The 23,619-nt window shown below is 51.7% G+C and overlaps 1 protein-coding gene, 1 long non-coding RNA gene and 1 pseudogene across 2 annotated transcripts; 2 read left to right on the top strand and 1 right to left on the bottom strand.

Annotated features, from left to right (window-relative positions):
- Nucleotides 1-1,842: 1,842 nt before the first annotated feature.
- Nucleotides 1,843-5,807, top strand: LOC148590461 (uncharacterized). Its single transcript, XR_015914305.1, has 2 exons — nt 1,843-2,092; nt 5,746-5,807. It is a non-coding gene; the product is annotated as an uncharacterized LOC148590461 (long non-coding RNA).
- A 6,322-nt stretch (nt 5,808-12,129) lies between these two features.
- LOC148590460 (uncharacterized) lies at nt 12,130-18,977 on the bottom strand. Its single transcript, XM_088539022.1, has 6 exons — nt 18,728-18,977; nt 18,301-18,398; nt 17,988-18,195; nt 17,192-17,294; nt 12,689-12,735; nt 12,130-12,254 (listed from the first exon to the last, which is right to left on the bottom strand). Exons 1-6 carry the CDS (start codon nt 18,975-18,977, stop codon nt 12,130-12,132), a joined length of 831 nt encoding a protein of 276 aa, XP_088395148.1.
- A 377-nt stretch (nt 18,978-19,354) lies between these two features.
- Nucleotides 19,355-22,812, top strand: LOC104574750 (ciliary microtubule inner protein 2B-like; annotated as a pseudogene).
- The last annotated feature ends 807 nt before the right edge of the window (nt 22,813-23,619 follow it).

The following is a 23,619-nucleotide window of genomic DNA, read 5'->3' as shown; positions in this document are numbered from 1 at the left end:
AAGGAGAGCAGTGCAGGTGTTCTTCAGCACACAAGGAGGAAAAGCAACTGTACAGCTGCTGCGGGACTGAGAAGCTGATTGGATAGTCTCAGTGTAAGCCTTTAGATTATTGGTTTATTCAGTAACTGTGCTTTGCATGCTTGTAGACAAATACAGTATTGTATCTGGGACAGTACAGTATATAAGAAGTTTTATCTGATGCCTAATAAAGTGTCTTTGGTTCATTATACCAGAGGCCCTGCTCTCAACACACCACAATCACCTCCCACAGATCATGCCCTACAGAGTTTGGCTTCATGAGTTGCTGTGTGACCTAACAGCGCTTGGAAACCTCATATTATTTGAACTCTGCTACGTGGATCCCATTGAAATAAGTCACCATCAACTACCTAGCAGATTTAATGGTAGACTGTGAAGGAGCTAGGCATGTGAATGAGTGCTGTGGCTTTCAGTATATGCTCAGCACTCTCCTAGTGCATGTTTTATGATAAGAGAATGAATCTTTAAAATTAGTAAATTTCTGTGAAGGAAGAGGTGTAAGAGACTTTTGGATTGTGTTCAAGAGCACGTATTTCCCCCCCCCCCCCCCCCAGGCGTGTGGCTTCTTTTGCGGAACATCACCTGCACCGAGGCACTGAGGCACCTGTACCTGCACCGAAGCAGAGCCAACGACACTTAGCTGGACTGGTGGTGGCAGTAACTATAATCTTGCTGCATCTCTCCTGATTGCTTGCTTTTCTTTCTTTTTTCCCTTCTTCTTCTCTCTGTCCTATCGCGCTTATGAGAATAAAGCTTACAAGGCTGTATGGCATTTGCCCCCGTTTGTGTCTTAATCTCGCTCTTGGGATCGTATTGAAATCTCCCCCGACGCTGGATAGGGACAGGAGGTCATACACAGATTTATAGGGTCCGATGCATTTAAGGACTGGGAAAAAGAAAAGGAATATGGACATGGTGTTGATGGGTTTATGGTTGAACTTGATGATCTTGAAGGTCTTTTCCAATAATAATGATTCCATGATTCTATGATCAACTGCAATAGGAAGCCTCTTGTATCAAATGCATTTCCTAAGTTTGGTCATTCCCCTTCACTGATTTTACTTCTTTCTTGCAGCAAAGAGAAGCAGTGTGTGCGTCTACATTTTACCCTGGGATTTTATGATGCCATTACCCAGCAAGCCTTTGGTGTGACCATACTCCTGGTCCTTGCACCTCTTCTGACTGCATGGACACAGAAAGACCACAGTCCCAAAGCCCAGGGATATTCCGAGAAAAAAGGAAGGACCTGATCTTGTTTTGCTGCTCCTCTCTGCAAGTCTGCTAGGAGGCTTTACCCCATTCATCCCACAAAGACCGCATGGGAAAGGGCTGGATTTGATGTACTGATGTTTCTGAGCTGATAACAGGAGAGATCTAGCTTTCAGGAACCCCCTTGATGTGCTGAGGCAGCATGTATAGATGCACCAAGATGTCCTGCAGTGCTGAGGATGGTGGTTCTTGGGAAAGGACCAGCACTGGAAACCCAGCTGGGGGTAGAGAGCAACATCACTGCAAGGTATCAGGGGAGATTTGGAGGACAAAACAACCAAGACATGTCTGTCTTGTTCAAGAGCTTTTTTCAGGCCTGGAAGGAGAGAAGAAAGGTCAGATCTGCTGTAGGTGAGGCTCCACAGGAGGATTGTTGCAATTGTGATGGTTTAAGGCAACAAGTAGTGAGATTTAGGGGCAAAGGCGATACAATATAAGATTGGCTGATCTTATTAAGGCATACTCTGAACACACAGCCAAGGAAAGAGAGCGCCTCTGACACCGGTAGGAGGGTCTCTGATTAAAGAGGAAGCTTCTTCCACCACATGCAGTTTCCTTCCAATGCTGCTTCATCTCTGTGTTTGCACCTTGCTTTTGCTCAATTACACAGAGGTCCTGAAGGACAGTGAGAGGGACGGAGACTACAGTGCTGCCCTGAGGCTATATGGTAGCATGGCCCTGCAAGGGCTGGCTCTGGCCTTTCTCCTGGTCCTTGCACCTCTGCTGCCTACACAGGGAACAAAGGATTCTGGTCCCCAAACCCAAGGAGCGGCTGAGGAAAAAGGTAAGGGCTGGTTTCTCCTTTCTTTGCAAGAGAAAGTTTTTCTGCTTCCCTCTGTACAAGTCTGCTATGCAGATTTGCCCCAGTTGTCCCACATCAGCTTTGTTGTAGAGCGTTGAAACTGGTGTCTACGTATGTCCCAGGACAGTCTGGCATCAGTGGAGTGAAGCTGTGTTTGGAGGAGGAGGGTAGCGAGCCTCAAGGTGATGGGAAAGCCTCTGAGAGCACGGGGACCACGATATTCCTGAGGAGAGGGCAGTCTCCTCAGGAGCAGAAGCCTGTAGTCTCTCTAGGGCCATTGCAGCAATGTCCGCATTACTTGGGTGATGGGTGCTTGTCCTCAGCAAAGACCTCAGGAGCTATAAGCTGAACCTCTACATCAGTGGGGATGCCTGTTCTGTCCTGGAAACCCTGGGAACAACGGTGGTGTGAGCTATGGCATGGTGGGTTTGTTCTTTAACAGCTTTATTCTACTCCCCACTGATGCCAGGAGGGTCCTCCCAGGGACCTGCACCTCCCAGGGCTCTGCATGACTCTTCCCATGGCACCTTTATGCTTTTCACTGTGCTCTCCCCTGGGCCTGTCTGTACCCTTTGAGGTCCTCAAGTGACAGAGAAGTTAAAAGCTTCTCTTGGCACCAGAAGCTGGGGTCCCAAGGGGGTGAGTCATTGTGTCTAGGGGAAAATGTGAGAAGAAGTGGCTTGGAAAGTCATTCTATGGCACATGAGTCATGTTACCCATCTCTAGTAGCTGTGGCACTTTGGGCCACAGGCAGCTCTCAGTTGTCTGTAAAAAAAACAATGTGAAGTTGATTTTTCCAGGTCTCACCAGTGATTCCTGCCCCTTGTTCCCAATTCCCATAGCTCAATCCTCATGAGCCCTCTCAATACTCACAATTCTCCCCTCCTTGACCTTCTTCTTGGGGAATGGAGAAGGCTATGATGCATTTGGTAGTGGCATTGGCTCTGAATCAGTGGGGGAGATTTCTTGGATTTGCAGCTGTGGAAGAGGTGTGGAGCACCAACTTGAGGTTCTGCCTGCTACCCTCTTTACGGTGCGGCTGGCACCTGCAGCATAGAAGGGGGCCAGAGCAGTTTGTGGAATATGGAAAATATAAGAGCACAAACTTTTGCTGCAGGTTGTGCTCTTCGAGTATCATCAGGGAATTTATGCAGCTCACTTCTACATGTCTATCATAGATGTCTTCTTTTCCCACTTTCCATGTATGTCCTGTGTTCTTGCTGTTTCATGATAGGTATGAAAATTCAAATGATCCACATTTTCTGGACCAGATCGAAATAATAAAAGCATGAAAAACTGCGCCTTGGTCATGTTACTTGCTGACAGTGCCTATGGCCGTAGTCTTGCTTCATAGAATCATAGAATAATAGAATGCTTAAGGTAGGAAGGGACCTCTAGAGGTCATCTAGTCCAACCCTCCTGCACATGCAGGGTCACCTAGAGCATGTGGCACAGGACTGCGTCCAAGCGGGTTTTGAAGCTCTCCAGAGAAGGAGACTCCACAACCTCTCTGGGCAGCCTGTTCCAGGGCTCTGTCACCCTCACTGTTAAGAATTTTTTTCCTTAAGTTCCTGTGGAACTTTTGGTGCTTCAGTTTGTGGCCATTACCTCTAGTTCTGTCAGTGGCCACCACTGAAAAGAGGCCAGCACCATCCTCTTCACTGCCTCCCTTGAGGTACTTATAGACACTGATCAGGTCCCCTCTCAGCCTTCTCTTCTCCAGGCTGAACAGGCCCAGCTCCCTCAGCCTCTCCTCATAGGGCAGATGTTCCAGGCCCCTGATCATCCTTGTAGCCCTGCGCTGGACTCTCTCCAGAAGCTCCACATCCCTCTTGTACTGTGGGGCCCAGAACTGGACACAATACTCCAGATGCGGCCTCACCAGGGCTGAGTAGAGGGGCAGGATCACCTCCCTTGACCTGCTGGAGACGCTCTTCTTAACGTACCCCAGGATCCCATTGGCCTTCTTGGCCACGAGGGCACACTGCTGCCTCATGGTCAACTTGTCGTCCACTGGTGTCTGGGGTTATTCCTCCCTAAGTGAAGGACCTTGCACTTGGCCTTGTTGAATTGCATGAGGTTTTTCACCGCCCAGTTGTCCAGTCTGTCCAGGTCCCTCTGGATGGCAGCGCAGCCCTCTGGGGTATCAGCTACTCCTCCCAGTTTCGTGTCATCAGCAAACTTGCTGAGGGAGCACTCTGTGCCTTCATCCAGGTCATTGATGAATAAATTGAACAGGGCTGGACCGAGGACTGACCCCTGGGGGACACTGCTAGCTACAGGCCTCCAACTAGACTCTGCACCGCTGATCACCACCGTCTGAGCTCTGCCATCCAGCCAATTCCTAATCCACCTCACTGTCCACTCATCTATCCCATACTTCCAGAGCTTGCCCAGGAGGATGTTGTGAGTGACAGTGTCAAAAGCCTTGGTGAAGTCGAGATAGACGACATCCACCGCTCTCCCCTCATCTATTCAGCTGGTCATTCTATCATAGAAGGCTATCAGGTTAGTCAAGCATGATTTCCCCTTGGTGAATCCATGCTGACTGCTCTTGAGCACCTTCTTGTCCTCCATGTGCCTGGAGACAAGGGCCAGTATGAGCCGTTCCATCACTTTTCCGGGGACGGAGGTGAGGCTCACTGGCCTGTAGTTGCCTGGGTCTTCCTTCTCGCCTTTTTTGAAGACTAGCATGACATTGGCCTTCTTCCAGTCCTCCATTACCTCCCCCATTCTCCAAGATCTTTCAAAGATGATGGATAGCGGCTTAGCTATCACATCCGCCAGCTCACACAGAACTCTGGGGCTTGCCTTCCTCTCCTCAGTGAGCTCTACATAAGGCAATCTTGTGCTTTAGTTGCTCTCACTTAGTTCATCCCCTCTTGTCCCTTGGCCTTCTCAGCCGTTTCCCTACAGTCTCCTTTTTTCTACTTCTTTTGTAGTTCAACCTATTTTGTGCAGCGTACTACTGCATTTCAGGTCGTTCTTAGCCTCATACTGAGCCAGGCTGTGCTCTTGCTGAAAAATCTGTCCTTCTGCATAAAGGTGTTTCCGCAGGGCCTTTCATATCATATTACCAACAGGAAAATCAACAGCCCTGACCACATATGAAAGTCTGCTTCTTGAAGTGTGTTTAGTTTGCTTTGCAGAGGGATGTATTCCCTGGTGGCTGATAGCCCTGGTCAAATGCTTTGCCATGATGGGTTGTCCACTCTCCATTGCGGTGGACGATTCCATGTCTCCTCTCCCCTTTAATCGTCGGAGAGGGGATGTGTCATACTGGGGATATCTAACTAAACACATACTGAGTCAAGGGCTTATCATCTGTCAAGACTTTTGGTTGCCACGGTGAAGTCTGCGGTCTGAGGTTGATAGGATGCTTCCTCTTGAGAAGGAAGTGGCCACACAGAGGCATGCGACAGGCATGCCCACAGGAACCCATCCTGCACTACCCCCTGTGCAATTGGGGTAAATGCACCAGGGATTGGGATAGGAACTTGATCCAGGTTGGGCCCATCCAGGCAACCCCTCAAAAGTGAGGGGCCTGCACACCTCTGGATGAGGTTCCATCACCTCACAGATGCTGCCAGAACCTGCTGAACCTCAGGGCTCTCCCTCATTTTCTTTGCACACAGGAAGATGCAAAGTCCCCTCCAATTGGGACCCCAAGCTGCAGTTTGCCCCTAGCAAGACCAGCTATGCCTTGAATGAGGTGGTGCAGCTGAGTCGTGCTGGGAGCTACCAGCCATCAGTCCCTGTGCTCAGATGCATTTCCAACAGTACCTATAAGTATCTGAGTAAGAATGGGATAACCTGTACAATCAAACAGTGGGTCAGAACTGTAGCCATCCAGGCATAGATCAGCCTAGATGGTGGTGCGAGGAAACCTGGAGGAACACAGCCTCACAACCAGCAGGGTGGTGGAATACAATGATTTGGAAAATGAATGACTTTCTTGCAAAAAATCTTCCCCTACAGGAAGTGGATATCTTAGGGAGCTTAAGTGCCCCTCTTTGCCTGTATTTTAATTACTTTTTGCGTTATAAGATGAGTGTAATTGGTGATGATGTAACAAGCAGAAGCCCAGTTTATCGGAATCAGTCACTATGGTGTAATAAAACTATAACCAAGCAATTTCCCCCTAGGGATGCAGCTATTGGATTGTTCCCATATGATTTATTCGTGATATGTGGGGATCAAGCGTGGAATGGAATCCCCCAAAAGGCTGTAGGAGGACCATGTACCATCGGCCGGCTTACAATGTTCCATCCCAGCAATATAGATATTATAAATTGGAAGGCCAGCCACACTCGCAGAGTCAGACGTGCATTGCCATTTACCAAAGACTGTGATTCTAAGATAGCATTTTGGAATGCAGCTGAGCAAGTGTTCGGTTCTATAATGACAGGGATTGGAACTGCTCAGACCCTAAATTCTCTCAATAAAATAGGCTGCTGGCTAGCCAAGGAGAGTAACGCCACAAGTGTGGCACTAACCAGACTGCTAGCAGATGTAGACTCCATACGTCATGCCACCCTCCAAAATAGGGCAGCAATTGATTTTCTATTGCTTGCCCATGGTCATGGTTGCGAAGATTTAGATGGTGTGTTGCATGAATCTATCTGACCATTTAGTATCTATCCATAGGAACATCCAAGAATGAAAAGAATTAAACAGCCAGCTCTAGGTCAATCAGAACTGGGACCCATTAGGAATATTTACCTGGTTAAGACAATTTGGATCGTGGGCAACGCAAGTTGTAAAGTTTCTGATTATTGTACTAACTGTATTTTGTTTAGTGTTAGTGTGTCTGCCTTGTTTCTTATCATGTGTTCAATGATTGATTGATCGATTGTTTAATCAAGTTATGGCTGCTCAAATAAAAACAGCTACGGCAATACAACAGTTAAATAAAGAAGGGGGAGATGTGGAGGCGCACGTAATTCTTTATACTATTGGCTTAATTAGCAACTGCGCTTCACGTGCTTTTGGCAAATAAGGAAGTATATCTGGTTTAGTACAGTATATAAGTTGTATCTGATGCTTAATAAAATGTCTTTGGTTCATTATACCGGAGTCCATGCGCATCATACACTGCAGCCACCTGCACAGAGATGAAGGACAACAGGGCAGACTGGAATATCTCCTGCCTCCGTGAGTATGCTGAGTGCGTGGTGTTCCTCGTGTCCCATGCTCTGGGGAGTCAGGCCAGACCCTGTGGCCCCTATAGAGTCCTTTCAACGAGCCCACATGTGGGGCTGTTGCCCTTCCTAGGCAGGGGATGGCAGGGGAATAAGGGGAGGTGATACCCAGTCCTAGGAGCCCATGGGTGGTTTGAGCAGGAGCCAGACCTTGTGGAATGGGTCTGCTATATGCGAGGGTAAGCACAGCCTCATGTCTCTGGGATCCTAGGGCAGGAAAAGAGAAAGAAAGGAAGAAAGGAAGAAAGAAAACAGAAGCCATTAAGAACAGACACTGACCTGCCTTGGAGATCTAGAGCCATCATTCACTCAGGACGAATGTGCAAAAGAATTAGTGTAACTGAGTGCTGGAAAGCCAGTATATGGAGATGCAGGTTGGGAGAGGATCAGCACAGGTGGCTGAATCCGTACTAGGAGGACCATGGGTGTGCACTAGTAAATGATGCAGCAGTAGCAGCTCTCCTGAGTTCCCTCTCAGTCTTGACCTGTGGTGGCCAGCTGTGATGTCACTCACCAGAGTGCCAGGCATGCCACAGGCCCCCGCTGCTGCTGTGTTTCCTGTGCACGCTGTCAGAAGAGGCCAGCCGGGGTACAGGAGACAACTTCCCCATAGGCAGGCAGCATAAGGGTATACCCCATGGGATTGCAGCTGCTGGCTGTCACTGTTGCTGCCACTGTCCTTTTTTCAGCTAGCCCCACATCCCTCAGCCATTCTCACACCTGGGCAGCTACAGGGGGACAGCAGTACTGGAGTCCAGTCAAAATGAGGGGAGAGAGGGGACCTGCTCTTGCCAGGGTGATTCTCTCTGGACTCTCTTTCCTGTGGGATGTGGTGGAGGACTAAGGGTGTCCATGCACACAAGGGCAGAGCACAGAAGGTCATGGATGAGAGGTCAGTCTTGCTTCACATGCACAAGGAGAGCCACATCCCAGCAGGCCTCCCTGGGATGTCTTGTCCTTAAGACCAAGGGATGTGTTACCTTCCCCTCTCCCTTTGCGGGGCTGGACTCCATCATGGGTGACCACCTGGACAACATGCAGCTTCTTTTGCCTCTGTCAGAAGCCTGCGAACAGTCGCCCTGGGATGGAAGACTCCAGCTGGCACCATTCTACAGAAAATATGAAGTCATCAGTCTGAGCTGCCCCCAGAGTCTCCTTCCAGACTTCTCCCAAGTTACATGTTCAGAAGCTGCCCAGTCCATGGACTACTCTGGATCTGTTAACAGAAGAAGTCTCATCAAAATATGTGAGGTGTTACATCAGTAAGTGAAGTATGGGGCAAGGTAGAGCGTCCAGGGAACATCAAACACAGCCTTTCCCTGGCCTTCTGTTTTCCTCTTGCTCTGCTGAACTAGATGAGGGCTCTCAGGGCTGGTCACAGTCATAGGAGGGCCTGGGGAGCTGGCTGCCATCAGTACCAAGCAGGGGACATCCTCTTCTGCCAGCACACCCACCCAGCACAGGCTGCTGTTTCCTCGTGCCGGAGCTGGGCCCCAGGCCATCCTGCCCCTCACGTCCATAGGGCACAGCCACTCCTGTTGGACTGCACCTCTCTCCAGCCATGACTTGTCCCCACTCCTTAAGGTTTAGGAGATGTTCCCTGCCCACATGCCTTGTCACTCACCTCCACAGAGATAACGCACACCTGCTGCTGCCCATTTACTGACCCACTCTGTCCCTCTATTGCTCCCATCCTGCCCATGCCCCCATGCACCTGGGACATGGGGCCTTGTCTGTTCAGGTCCTCTGTTTTACCGCAGCCCCTGCCCCTTTCCCCTGACATCACCCTGCTCCTTGTCCCCTCTCCTCGTCCTGGCTCCACACATCCTTGCTCCCTGCTCTTCTCCCTGCTCTCCCTCGAATGGTCACCCTCAGCAGGTGGCCCCATTGGCCCAAACACATGTTGCCATTCCTCCTTTCACACCACTCTTGTCCACTCCAGCCATGCCTCAGCCTGCCAAACCAGTGACCCAGGACACAGGTGTGTGCTCAGGCGTGACAATGGTGATGGATGTGGGAATAGCTGAAGCAAGGCATTTGGAGGAACTGGGCCAGCCAGCAGCCATGTTTCCATACACAAGACTGAGATTCCCCTGGATCCAAGGCATAGCACAGGAGGGAAATCCCAGTGGGAAAATCCAGAGACTGTCCCACAACAGCCCTTTGCAAGAGATGGGTGTCAGTGCCAGCCAGCTAAAGGCACAGGGCGTGAGCTCAGCACCAAGCCACAGCTAACAAACCCTGGCACTCAAGAGCCAGGGTGGAGCCATGGCCCACTGCCATGCTGTGAGGGTGTCCACTGGTCCCAGCTGCTGGGATTTGCAAAATCGGTTTGAAAAGGGACGTCGCTGGAGATCATGGTAGGGCATGTGGGCAGATAGCATCACAGGCCCAGCTGAGGGATCCTGATCACAACCCAAGAGTGAATGTCTGCACACAGTGGTGAATTTGGAAGCTAAGAGAGAAATGAAGGGGGCAGGAGTTGACTAGGGGGCTCCAGAGGAGGCACCTCCTGCTGACCCACTTACCAGTGCACTCCACGGCTGTCTGAATTTGGATCCAGTCACCAGTGCTTGTTCTCCCCAACCACACGTATCTGTTAACAGATCCAAGGTAGCTCATGGACGGGGCACTCTGAACATTTGACATGGAAGAAGGCTGGGAGGAGGTCCCAGGGGCACCTCAGACTGACTTCTTCATTCTTTCTGTAGATTGGATGGTCTGGTGTCAGTTGGAGGCTTTGATCCCACCGAGACCTTTGGCATGGTCCTGGAAGAATCAAAAGAGTGTGCATGTTGGTCAGGGCTGGAGGTACACCAGATGGGGCAAGAGAGAAAACAGGGTTGTCAAGAGTCACCCATGATGGAGACCATTCTGGCCTATCAGCACCTCTCTCCCTGTTTCTCTGTCCCCAAACAAATGCATCCCTCATCTTCCTCCCACTGCTGAAGGGGAGCAGAAAGGTGGGTCTTGATACCAGAGACCAGCCCAATCAGCACTTTCCTTTGCGATAAAGGAAGCGAGAACAAAAGGAGCTGCATTTGCAGCCACCCTTGGCACAGCTTCAAAGACATGAGCCTGGCAGCTCACCAACCCCACCTCAGGACATGGAGACATGCAGAGGGAGAGGCTCTGCCCAGCAATCAGCAAGCTCTGCAGGAGAGCCCTATGCTGAAATCCCCCTAGTAAAGATGAGACTTGCCTTACAGTCACCCAAAGTAACATCTGTGATCCCTACAGCTTGCCCCAGAATGAGATCCCGTAGTACCTTGAACTCCTTCTCGAGCATGTTCTGCCTCTGGGCCTCAGCTTCTCATAGGCGGCTGATGTGGCTGATGATACTCTCCATGGGGACCCTGGTACTGCCGCAGAGCAGGCCTTCGAGCAACACCTCATACAAGAAGGTGCACTGCTCCTGCATGGACACACGGGTCAGCTGCACAGCCCAGACCAGCTCTGTCTGTTTGCACCCAGGGCCACTACATGGGAAGCCCTGGGAATCTGGGCCACAGCCATAAGACTGGAGAGAAATCCACATATGCGTGTGTCTCTTGATGCCCCTTAATGTAGGTCCCTGAGGTCAAAAAGCTCCCAAGTATTGCTGAGGGCCAGTCAACAAATGAAATTACCTTGACAAGGCCATTTTCTTGTGTTTCATGGTTCCCTCTCAGCCCAGATCCCTGCTATGAGGCTGGTATCCAAGGATCTCCCCTTTGCAGGAGGGCAGCGCGCGCCACCTGAGCAACCCAGTGCTGGTATCCAGTGACAGATTCTGTGGTTTGTCCGGCACTAGAAGCAAGGGAGGACGGAGTCATGCACAGGGCTGGGGAACGGGGATGAGCCCAGAGGAGGGTGCAGGAGACTCCTGGCCCGGGACACAGTCTGCAGCCGGCCCCCCATGCAGGCTTTGGCATCCAAAAGGGCATCTGTCCTGCTGCAGCAGCAGGGTGCTGGGGTGGGTGAGGAGGGCCTGTGCCCTGCTCTAGTGCCCTGCACAACCCCTATCCCAGATCCTTGCAAGCCCCAATCCCAGGACCATCACTGCAGGATGTAGATGCCTGTGTTGAGCTGCAGAGGGATTGCATTTAGCAGGTCCCACCCCACCTGTCCTGTCCTTGCTGCACATGCCCTTGGACACATACCAGTTTCCTTCATTTGAAATTGCCATGTGAATAGGACCGTGCTGGGGGGCAAGTAGACGGTGACACTGTAAACAGTGAAGGGCTGCAGAAGGGGGCAGGTAAATGTTCCCTTCTGACCCTGTAGAATCTCCCCTCCCGTGACCTCTTCAGCTTCACAGGGTGAAAAGACCGCAGTCACAGCAGGGTATGGGGAGACGGCTGCCATCAGCACTGAGCTGACATCATCTTCCTCATCTTTTCTGATGCTGCCCTGTTCTTCTCATCTCCTCTGGCAGAGGATATAGACAGAGTGACAGCTCTTTAGCCTCATCATGTTCACCTGCAGAGACCAGCAGCACCAGGGCAGAGGCTGCCATGTGCCCTCAGCACAGGTCAGGGCAGCCAGTCCCTGGGGCCTGTCCCTCCTGCAATCCTTCCCAGCAGAGCTTTCCTCACCACATGGGTGAGTGACCCCCTTGTGCCTTGCCCACAGCCCTGGGGCCCTGCAAAGGGCAAGAGACGAGTCTCGCCTTTGGGTGCTCCTCTTTGCTTGTCCCTGCCACTGTGCCAGGCTGGGGAGATGTGCCTGCAGCCCTGCTTAGCTGCAGCCTAGGGCCCAGCAGGGACAGTCATCTTGACTGTCCACAGGATCAGAGAGCTGGAGCAAACACGGGGCATGTCAAGGCAGGATCCCTCTTCACCTTCTCCTGCAGGTATGTGGGGAGACAGGTAGGGCACTCTGGGTCCTATCTGCATCATTATCTGCCAGAGGACAGTTCTTGATCACAGAGTAAGAGTCCAAGTTTTCATAGGGCTGGAGCTCTGTTGGAGGGGAATGAACAGCTTGAGGGATGGGAGGAGAAGGAACAGGGCAAATCCAGGTAGGGAGAAGCCGTGGCAGCTGACACAGTCTGTGGCGCAGGCACATGCAGGGCAGAGCAGAGGTGCTGCTTCCCCAGGCAGGGCAAACATGGCCAGGAGATACCAGGTCTCTCTGGCACTACTAACGACCCCAGCAAGAAGACAACTGGGCAGGAGCTCTTTGCGGGGAGGGGAAAGTCACAGGGCAGATATAGGGCACACTGCTCTGGTAGGTCGGCCAGTACCAGCCAGACTCCCTGCAGCTACCGCGGGATGGAGGAGGATGGGCAGATATTTCTGCCAAAGGTCAGGACATCCTGGAGACCACCTACTGCCCACCTCAGCACCGCAGCCATCTCTGCAATGGTGGCCCCAAGGAGTCATCTGGCTCTTACCTGTGTAAAGCTCCTCCTTGGCTTGGCCAATCAAGGCCACCTTTTTCCTGGGAAGACAAAGGCAATCCTGAGAGGGGCAAGGCTGACATGGCCAAGAGCCCTGCCCACCCCCAAAACAGAGGGATGGAGGGCTTTATACCCCACTGCTTTTGGCCTCCCATGAACTTCCAGAGGAGTTGCCCACCAGCTCCTCGGGTGACAGCAGCAGTTGCAGGAAGAACCACAAGGAAGACGGTCCCTCAGTGCCCATGGCCCCTTGTAGGAGAAAGGGAGACTGCGACACCATATGGTCATCGACAAGACTCGTTTATTGAACACTCAGTGTGCACTTTTATACATAGCTTAATTAGGTTCATGCATATTGCAAAGCTTGAGCTCAGGATAGGTTAGCTCTTATTTGCGTCAACGAAATTCTATGCAAGATTTCCCCGTACATGTGAGCGCTTCTTTACAATGATTGGTCAAGACCCCGCGTCCATGCATCTAACTATACAGTGTGATAGGCTAACTAACAGAGGCTAACTAACAGTGCCCACGTGTCCTCACATTTAACGACCGTCCCCCTCTACTTGTTTGTCTCAACTCTTTGCCTCCTTATCTGACTCTCCACAAGATCTCCTTATCTCTTAGTCAGCAGTCCTTCCACCCTTTCAGCTAGGCCTGGCGCCCTTCTGCCCTTTCATCTAGGTCTGGCGCCCTTCTGCCCTTATCTGGCTTGCTCACAGCATGACCACTGGCCTTCAGGAATCCCACAATTCCCCCTTCTTGTTTTTGAGCAAGCCAGGATTCTTGATGGTTCACCCAAAATATGTCTTTGATCGCCTTGTCTACCGTCTGTCTCAGACACTTAATCAGGCAGGGAACGACCACCAAAATGCACAAGATTAGTGGAATCATCAAACCCGTTTTGCTCAGTGATTGTAGCCAGCCAAACCTTCTTTACAGCATTCTCAATCATATTTGATACACATTTCAATAAGCAAGGCACAACTAGTAGAATGCAACATAGGATCAACAACACCATCCCAACACTTAATACCTAACACCGGTGCATCGAGTTGATCTGCTGTTCCACAAAGCCAACAACTCTTGATTTGGTTATAATTAACAATCTGCCTAAAAAGCATAACATATCCATTAGCGCTAAAAGCAGCATTAACCCCTATAATAGCGTTAAAAGCAATACTACCTCCTAAAAGCTACAACATACAGCTAATAACAACAGTAACACTTCTTCCTCCCATGTTTTCCTTCTGCAGGCTCACACTTTCCACAGCTAGGGTACTGGTTGCTTGCCTGCTACATCTGATCTAGGCGCGTTTGCTTCCAGCCAAGGTCTCACCCATTTCGCTGGCACCCATCTGGTTCCAATATCTATAAATCAAAAAATTTAAAAAATTCCCAATTCTCCCCCTCTTTTTTTTTGTTTTTTGTTTTTGTTTTTGTTTTTGTTTTTGTTTTGTAGCCAGTATTTCAGCTTTTGGTTCTTCATTCTTCCGGTATCAAACCGGTTCCTGTTTGCCTTTGTTTTGTGCAGCTGCATCAACTTCTTTATCTCAAGGAAACTCTGTCCTTTGTCTTACTTAAGCCCTCCGTATCAGCTCTGCCTGGCTATGTCCTTTTTCCATTAACCAGGTTTGAACAATGCTCTCTACACTTCCCCCGTTTTCTTTTTGGGCTACTAAGCTTGTATTCCACTCTTGATTAACTATTCGCGTAAGCATGTTTTTGCAAGCATTTAAAGATACATGGTACAAGAAGCAAAATTGCAATAAACACAATCCCTATGGTAATTAAGTGTTGCACAATTGATGTTAGCCATGGGCCCAAACCGAGACCTTTTATCCAGTTGTCAAGGCCGAATCCTGTATCGTGCTGTAAATGTGTAGTCAATTCATGCAATTGTTCCAATTGCTTATGTATGGAATTTGAATGATCAGAAAGGTTCATACAGCACATTCCCTCTAGTTCCTCGCAACCATGACCGTGTGCTAATAATAGGACTTAATCAGTCCTCTCTGCTGATATATATTATACAATAAAGATCTAAAGACTACACATACAAACAGCAAAAACATAGTTTCTGTCGAGTGGCACGACCTCACGTAGCTGTGCACTTCACTAGTGAGTTCCACTGTCTCAATTGCCAAAGCCGATCCTTGTCGCCAATTAGGTGCGAATGGGCTTGGGATTTGGCAATAATCACCCAAAACAATGTGGCTACTGCGAGCCTCTATTCAGGTGAAAGCATCTTTAATAAGCAATGTATGAATAACTACTCTTGAGGTAATACTTGTCGGCAGGATACTGAGACTGAACATCTTCTCGAGTTGGCAGATTAGAGGGTTGCTGACAGGCTCCTAACTCGGCGGGCGTCCCCGCGGAGACAACGTGGATCTCAGTATTAGGAGTCTCACCCCCCCCCTCTCTCTGCACTGTCTGTTTAAGCCCGGTGCATCCTGCCACGTAGGGCCAGTACGTGCCAGCAGGCAGACTGGGGGGCGGACAAACTCCGCCTTCAGTCACATAACCTTCCCTCCTGGGTGCGCAAATGCGCATATCAGTAAGTGGTCCCAGCCGTCAGTCTGAGGGTCCTGCCTTTCTCATCTTCCTCTTGGGTGTTTGACCTTCAAACTAGTTTAGTGGATGTTTGCAGTTCCCGGGCAGGCAAACATCTTCTTTCTCAAGATCCCATTATGACTCTACAGATCATACAAATTTCCTCCTTTCAACCATACCTCGTGTCAGCATCATTATACAAAGGACACAACACATAATAAAGACGAACATAGCAAACAGAAATAATAGCCCTAATAACGGTTTCTGTCCTCACTTAAAGCATTACAATTCTTCAACCCCCACTTTAAAAGACAGATCAAATTCCCCTGCACCTCCCCCCTGGCTGTTGTCAAGCCCTCAGCAACGTCAGTCTCCTTGATCTCATTCGCCTTCTCTTCCCCGGCCCCCTTCTCTAATTTTTCAAGGCGATTCAACAAGTCCTGGACCCAGCCGGGCTGTTCCTCAGGCTCGACAGGGGGTCCGGAAGTGGGGGCGCAGATGGTGCAGGTGCTGCAGGTGCAGGTCGGGGGGTTTTGGCGATGGATCTCCAGACACCAGCGGTTGTCGGTGGCGTGGCGGTCCCGGTCCTGAAGTGCTTGCAAAGGCTGCCGTGACTCCGGCGGCCACTTTGCTTTTTGCTTTCACATCGGATTTGAATACTAGGTGGGGCTCGGCTTTGAACCCATTCTCTCTGCACCAGATCAAAAGCTTGCAGAGGGCCTGTTCATCAGTAGCTTGCTCCAGGGATTGCACAAGCCTATTCACCAAATTTCCGTAGGACTTCCACAATCCCTGCTTCACCATGGTCTTATCATCATCTAACATTGCATCCCATAGCTTATCACCCAGTTTTCGCCACTCCGATAATTCATGCACTGTATGTGGGACAATAAAGCAACTCTTCGCGTACCTCCATGCTAACAATCCCGGTAATTCTTTCTTTAAGTCAATTCCCTGTACGTTACATTGTTGTAAGGTACGGGTAAATAATTCATACGCCACTTGCCTATCCATTCCTGACGTCAGCGCGCTGTTGCAGCTCTCCAGGCTCCGATGGCACGTATGGCCCGAAACCATCTATATGATCTTCGGGGGTGCCGTCCTTCCAGCGTTTGCTCGGCGGATTTGCACCGTCCTGGCTGCAGAGGACCCAACTCCTACTTTCTCCACCGTGGTGCGTCCTTCTCCCGATTTCTTTTCTGTCCGAGAGAGGATTGCCCTTCGTTGCATCACGTCGGGGTCACCATTTGTAGGAGAAAGGGAGACTGCGACACCATATGGTCATCGACAAGACTCGTTTATTGAACACTCAGTGTGCACTTTTATACATAGCTTAATTAGGTTCATGCATATTGCAAAGCTTGAGCTCAGGATAGGTTAGCTCTTATTTGCGTCAACGAAATTCTATGCAAGATTTCCCCGTACATGCGAGCGCTTCTTTACAATGATTGGTCAAGACCCCGCGTCCATGCATCTAACTATACAGTGTGATAGGCTAACTAACAGAGGCTAACTAACAGTGCCCACGTGTCCTCACATTTAACGACCGTCCCCCTCTACTTGTTTGTCTCAACTCTTTGCCTCCTTATCTGACTCTCCACAAGATCTCCTTATCTCTTAGTCAGCAGTCCTTCCACCCTTTCAGCTAGGCCTGGCGCCCTTCTGCCCTTTCATCTAGGTCTGGCGCCCTTCTGCCCTTATCTGGCTTGCTCACAGCATGACCACTGGCCTTCAGGAATCCCACAGCCCCTGCCCCAGCCCTAAGGAAGATGCTTGCAAGTCCCAGGCTGGAGCCCTACAGCAAAGCCAGGGTAGGACTACCCGTCTGCATCCACACGACCCAGAGGGTGGGAACAGCAGGGGAGAGGACCCTCACCAGCCCCATCTGCCCCCCAACACACAAGGCAGCAACAGAGAGGTGATTCAGGCCCCCCAGATGCTCACCTGGACAGCACAAACCACAGGATCCCTGCACACAGGAGGACGAGTGCTGAGAGTGCAGCAATCAGTGTGACCACAATCCAAGGCCATGGAGCCAGGGCTTGTCCTGTAACTAACACATAGCTCGGGATGGGTGTCACAGCCTGGGGCGAGGGTCCTGGAGGGCCCCCACTCTTGGCACTGGGTGTGTGCACATGTGTGCACACACTGCGTGTTTTCTACCATCCTGGATGCTGCAAGGGGCAGGTAGTGAGGTAGGGCCAGGCCCTGCCTTCAGGTCTTCCAGTTAACAGGAAAAGGGGTCTCCAGAGCAGGGGGAGTTGACCCACGTCCCATAGAAGACTGGAGGAACTGGAAGCTCTTTCAACCCAGGATCCAGATGAGATGCACAGCCTTTCTGTCTCAGCAGCCTCAGCACTATTGAGCCCCAAGCTACCAGCATATATTGATGCAGGGACTGGCGGTTTTTATGGTGGGATTTGTGTTATTCGGGGGCCATAAGGTAAGAAACACCATTTGTTCCTGCAGAAGTTACATGTTAGATGTAAGGAAAAGCCTTGTAGGCATGAGTTCCCAGCTCTGCAGCTATAGCTCCTGGTTCATATAAAAGGATGCTGAACTGTTCCTCCTGTCTGTCTGCTGTGCTCTCACTTTTTGTCTGAATTAGGTGGAGGAGTTGGGCCAGCTCTGCTCTCACAAACAAGAGATGATGCATTGGCTCTGGGGGGCCAGAAGATGCACTCAGTTGAAGCAGGACTGTACCTCTTGGTTTAATTACCCGAGATGTATGTTGAGTTACCCAAGATGTATGTTTGAAATTCCAGGATTGATGCATCCCCAGCACCAGCTGCTGTCAGGCCCTGGATTTCCACAGTGTATTTGCTGCCAGGTCTCTGACGAGGTAGCAGGTACTGAGTGACAGATGCGTTCACCGTCACCTGCTCGGATTCAAGGAAGCTGCCATCATGTGCTCTCCTGGCTGTGAGAGCTAGAGGAAGGACAGAGAGCTGCTGGGGAGCAGAACTCCCCAGTTTGTATGTCTAAAGCTGCGCTGGTAGGACATCCCTGGAGAGGTGAGGGAGATCCCCTGTGAGGCCGTGGTACCCTGGTACCTTGTATCCAAGGATCTCCCCTTTGCAGGAGGGCAGCGCCTTCCACTTCAGCAACCCGGTGTAGTGATCCAAAACCAAATCCTCTGGTTTGTCCGGCACTGAAACCACAGAAGGATGTAGTCGCACATGGAGCTGGAGAATGGGGCTAAGCCCAGAGCAGGGTGCAGGCAGCTCCTGGCCCAGGACATAGTCTCAAAACTGACTCCCCAAGCTCTCCCAAAAGACTGCTGCAGCTCCAGGAACAGCAGTAAATTGACAGAGAAGATGACTATGAGGAGGACATGTGCTCTGCTCTATGGCCCTTCACAACCCCTGCCCACTGGCTCCAAGTGCCCCTGATCCCAGGACCATCACAGCAGAGGGCAGATGCTCAGGCTGAGCTGCAGAGGGAAGAGAACATTTATATGACATTCATGCAGGCGCATACCCATTCCCTCTGTCTTGACCAGCCGTGTGTACAGGACTGTGCTGGGGGGCAAGGAGATGGTGACACTGTAAACAGTGAAGGGCTGCAGAAGGGGGCAGGTAAATGTTCCCTTCTGTCCCTGTAGCATCTCCTCTCCTGTGACCTCCTCAGCTTCACAGAGTGGGGAGGAAGGCCAGGCCAGACGGCACATGGCCCACATGTGCTGGCAGGCGTGCGGGAACCTGCAGGTCCATTTTTCCCTTAAGTTCATGTGGAACTTTTGGTGCTTCAGTTTGTGGCCATTACCTCTAGTTCTGTCAGTGGCCACCACTGAAAAGAGGCCAGCACCATCCTCTTCACTGCCTCCCTTGAGGTACTTATAGACACTGATCAGGTCCCATGTCCCATGGGGACATGCATGTTTCCGTGTGAAACAGGATGCTCCTGTGGGTGCGAGCAGCTGGGGCAGGTCCTGGTGGCCAGGATGGAGGACAAGCAAGGTTAGAGGTGCACACACTCTCTTAGTGGCTGTCTGGGAGAGCTGGTCTGTGCTGCCCAACTGCAGTGCATGTCCCACAGTCTGTTAGCTTCAGGTGGGAGAGATTGGCTATGTGGAGATGCACTCTGTGACTTCCAGTATGTCCCAAAATGGGGAGGTTGATCCATAGGTGTGGATACTCCCCTGTGCTTGGGAGGATCCTGCGCCCCTGCGCATCTGCATCCCAGCTCTCCTTGCCTGTCCTGCTTCATGTACATCCCCATCCCATCTATCTCTGCTTCTCCTGCATAAATGTACAACTCCATCCTAGCTCTCTCTGCCTGTCCTGTCCAAATGTGCATCCCCATCCCATCTCTCCCTGCATGTCCTTCTCCATATTCATCCCCATCCCAGCTCTCCCTGCCTGTCCAAGGATGAGCACCGGGCACACACACTCGCAGTTGCAGCACAGCAGCTCACGTGAAGTGGCAGGGCGAGCTTGGCTATGCTACAGTGCTGGGACTCAGCTCTGCTCCTGCAACTCTCCCAACCTTGGGCCTGCCTTCACTTTGCCGTGGCAGCTACACTGGCTACTGCCCTCACTATAAGTTCAGCATGGGGAAGACTTACGGGCAGCAGACGTTGTAGCTCCTGAGCAGTACGGAGGTCCCGCGCCCCAGCCAGCTGGTGCTGCTTCCGACGCACTGGTCCTGCCGAGGCACTGAGCCCCCAGACCTGCCGGGAGAGCCGGGAGCCTGTGGGGAGGCAGGCACCCAGCCCCTGAGCTCCATCATCATCCCTGGGTATACAGGTATGAGGAGGCCATCGTAGCACCAGGAGATGATCTGCAGCACCCACCTACCTGTAGTAGCATCCCAGTCGCTTGCCCTTGCGAAGCCCAGCAGGAGTCATGAGATGGTTTCCCAGGGCAGACCAGAGGGTGTGCAGAGAAGATCCCTCAGGACCTCGATCACTAGCAGGTCTTCCCCTCTGAGCTGGCACGTGTTCTTCTGGCATGTGCCTCTGCCCTCCCCAGCACCCTCAAAGCCATGTTCTCACCCCATGCCTTTACCTCCCCCACCTCTGTCTATCACAGCCCTGCCCCCTGCCTTGGTCAGGCCCCATACCATGCAGGTGGGCTCTTCTTTGCTTCCTGTGTGTCAGATGTTCTGCTCTCAGGATTCATCTCCAGAAACCAGCACTTCTTTGCCAAGACCTTCTCCGAGATCTACAAGGAGGCCAAGAGCGACTTTGCTAAGCAAAGGCTGAGAGCTGCCGGCAGGGAGCAGGCCTGGCTGAAGACGCAGCCGTTGCCGCAGGACCTCGCGCAGGAGCGTGACGTGAGACAGGCTGGAGAGAGTGGGCATCTCACCATGGGTCCGGGGCTGTCCCCGACCTTGCTCTGTGTCCCCAGCACACAGTGCTTCATGGCCACACTGAGGGGTGGGCATGTGTGCTGGGGTCAGCAGCCAGCACCCTGGGGTCAGCAGCCAGCACCCATCCTTCCTGCTATATCCACCTGCATGTCACAGCACCCACCTTTCTGCCACCAGGTCCCCACTGAGGGAATGCTGAGCTCCCTGCACTGGCTGAGCCACCTTCCCCAGATTAGGGCCTGCTCCAGGGCATGGCAGCACCAGGGGCTCCTTGCCCAGCTGAGCCTGCCCCCATGGCAATCCCAGCTCCATGTCCCCTTCAGGACCCCTCAGCTGAGACCTCAGGACCAGGCTGCCACCAGGGCCACCCAGCGCCAGCAGCAGCAGTGTTGGCAGCCTCTGTCCCGCATGCATGGCTGCATGACTATCAGCCACAGCGCTCCCCCTACTCCATGGAGGATGATGACCCCCAGAAATATTTCATCTTAGGTGAGGCTGCAAGGACAGGGCTGCCAGCGGGGATGGGAAAGGGATGCTGTCCTCCCTGACGGCCTCTGCATATCCCCTTTGAGGCAACACCCTAGGAGTGCGTGTTTGGAGGGGGTGCTGGGTGGGCATGGGAAGGGTCCAGGACAGCCCCTCAGCTGTCCCCTGGGTGGCTTGGGGGTACCAAGCCTCCTGAGGGCTGCTTGCAGCCAGTGCTGGCCTTGTTACAGGACATGTCCTGTCACTGGTGCAGGCTTCATGGGCTTTGTGCCCCGCGCCCGGTTCCTGATCGGGAAAAGCTACCCGATTACCACCAACCGGGCCCTGATGGAGTTTAGCCACATGGCCCTGAAGAAAGGTGGCAGGAGTGAGACCAAGGAAGGCAGCACCATCCTCCCACCCCAGGGAAAAAACCTACCCAATGGAGACAGGCCTACTACCTCACTACGCAGGCTATGTCCCAGGTGAGTGTCCAACAGCAAACAGCCATGGACATATACCTTCCCTCCAGAGAATCTAGTTTCCACCCCAGTATGCTCTTCTAAATCTAGTTAGAGTGTTCAGGCATGGAAGGACCACAAGGGCAAGAAACCCTCTGGCTGCAACTCCAAATCCAGCCTCTCATGCTCTAATCATTCAACTGTGGCCCACCACACGTGAGGCAGCCTCAGCAGCAAGCACCCCAGCGCTGTAAGCGTGGGCAAGCTGGCACTTGGTGTGTCTGGTAACAGTGTGCAGGCTGATGGACATAGCCTCTCCTGCCGCACACCTGACTCAGCGCTCCCACATGGGAGCACACAATCCCCTTCCCCTTTTTGGCCTACCTGCACAGATGGAAAGAGCAGTCTGACCCTATGCCATTTCTCAGCAGGTCTGTCCACAGCAGCCCTCTGAAGGGCCAAAGCAGCCCACGTGCAAGCCATGGCCATTTTGTGCCTCCCTAGATTGGGACAGGAGGTTGTGTTGCTTTATAAATATACAAATATGTAAAAATATCTGAGGGGAGAATGTAAAGAAGATGGGGCCAAACTCTTCTCAGCAATGGCCAATGACAGGACAAGAGGTAATGGGTACAAGTTGAAACACAGGAAGTTCCATCTCCATGTGAGGAAGAACGTCTTTCCTGTGAGGGTGACAGAGCCCTGGAACAGGCTGCCCAGAGAGGTTGTGGAGTCTCCTTCTCTGGAGATCTTCAAAATCCACCTGTATGCCACCCTGTGCCATGTGCTCTAGGTGTCCCTACTTGGACTAGATGATCTCTAGCAGTCCTTTCCAACCTCAACCATTCTGGGATTCTGGCTGTGATTTTTTTTTTATTCATGAGTTTTTGAATTTCACTGCTGCAGACCACAGTCTCAAACTCCAATGTGATATCCTCATACACAAAGCTGGAGCTTCTAATGTTTTTTTTCTCTTCTCCCTGGAGCTACCTGGGTGTACAGGAAAGGGATGAAAGGGTTCTCAGGGATCATTCCTCCAGGATCCCCAGATCCTGTGCTGTGGCTGGTCTAATTTCAAATGCCCCAGAGCCCTTAAGTGTGAGGTGGTCCATAGCCAGAAAGTCTCACAGCCAGATTGTCCCAGGCTCTGGCTCTCAGCCCCATGGCCCATGCTCAGCACATTCTCCTCACTGCCTCCCATCCAACACTACTCAGGATTTCCTCCTTGCTGCCACAGGTTACAAGTTCCAGTTTGGTCATACTTATGGTCACCTTACTCACAACGCCCTGCGACCGAGCACCCTCAAGAAGCAGATGCCAGACTAATAATCCTGGTAGGACATAGTTTGAGCTTCTCCTTAAACCTGATTGCCCCCCCCCCAAGCATGCAAAAGGAATAAAGATGAGCAACTCCAAACGATGCTGCCTGCCGTGTGATGCAAGATGGAAGGGTGTTTGCAGCCCTTCTTGCTTTACCTAGGGCTGTGTCCTGGTGCAGTAATGCTTCATCTTGCAGCAGGAACCTCCCTTGAGGGGATACTGCAGTCTCCAGGGTGGGTCACCCCAGTCCTACCCAGTGAAAGATACCACAGTCAGATTATGTGACATAGCTCAGCCTGAACCAACAAGTCAAAGCAATTCATTTTCAGCATGAACAAAATATCCCAGATGGTGACAGGTTTATGGCAAGATCAGGAGTGGTGCTCCTTAGGGCCAGTTCCTCTTCCTTGCCCTGAGAGCTGACAGGGTCTCCCGCTCTGTACAGCACTGCTGGGCTAGCACTGCCAGAGCTGGAAGAAGACAAAAACACACTGGGTCATTCAGGGGAGCAGAGAAAGGAAATACTCAGGCAGAGGCAGCCACATCCTGATGGGGTCTGTGAATAGACCGTAGGGGTGGGGAAAGAATCTCTGGTTCTGCACTTCACCTGGATGATATGGGGACTGGATCTGTTATTTTGGGTGGGTTGGGGACCAAAGCCTCCCTCTTGTGTGGTCTGTGATGACCCAAGGATAACTGGGGGCAATCTGTGTGTCTCTCAAGGGCTGGTGTTGGCTGTGGCTGGAGACAGGATGAAACCTCCAACGTGGTGATCCAGCACAGGTACCTCCTGGGCCCTCCCCAGGGAGGGGC

This window comes from Tinamus guttatus, unplaced genomic scaffold (genome assembly GCF_059628265.1).
Source record: "Tinamus guttatus ecotype Peru unplaced genomic scaffold, ASM5962826v1 Tinamus_guttatus_pri_ptg001327l, whole genome shotgun sequence".
NCBI classification, from domain to species: Eukaryota; Metazoa; Chordata; class Aves; order Tinamiformes; family Tinamidae; genus Tinamus; species Tinamus guttatus.
The sequence above is the reverse complement of the archived record's forward strand: the minus strand, read 5'-3'. Positions and strand labels throughout refer to the sequence as shown.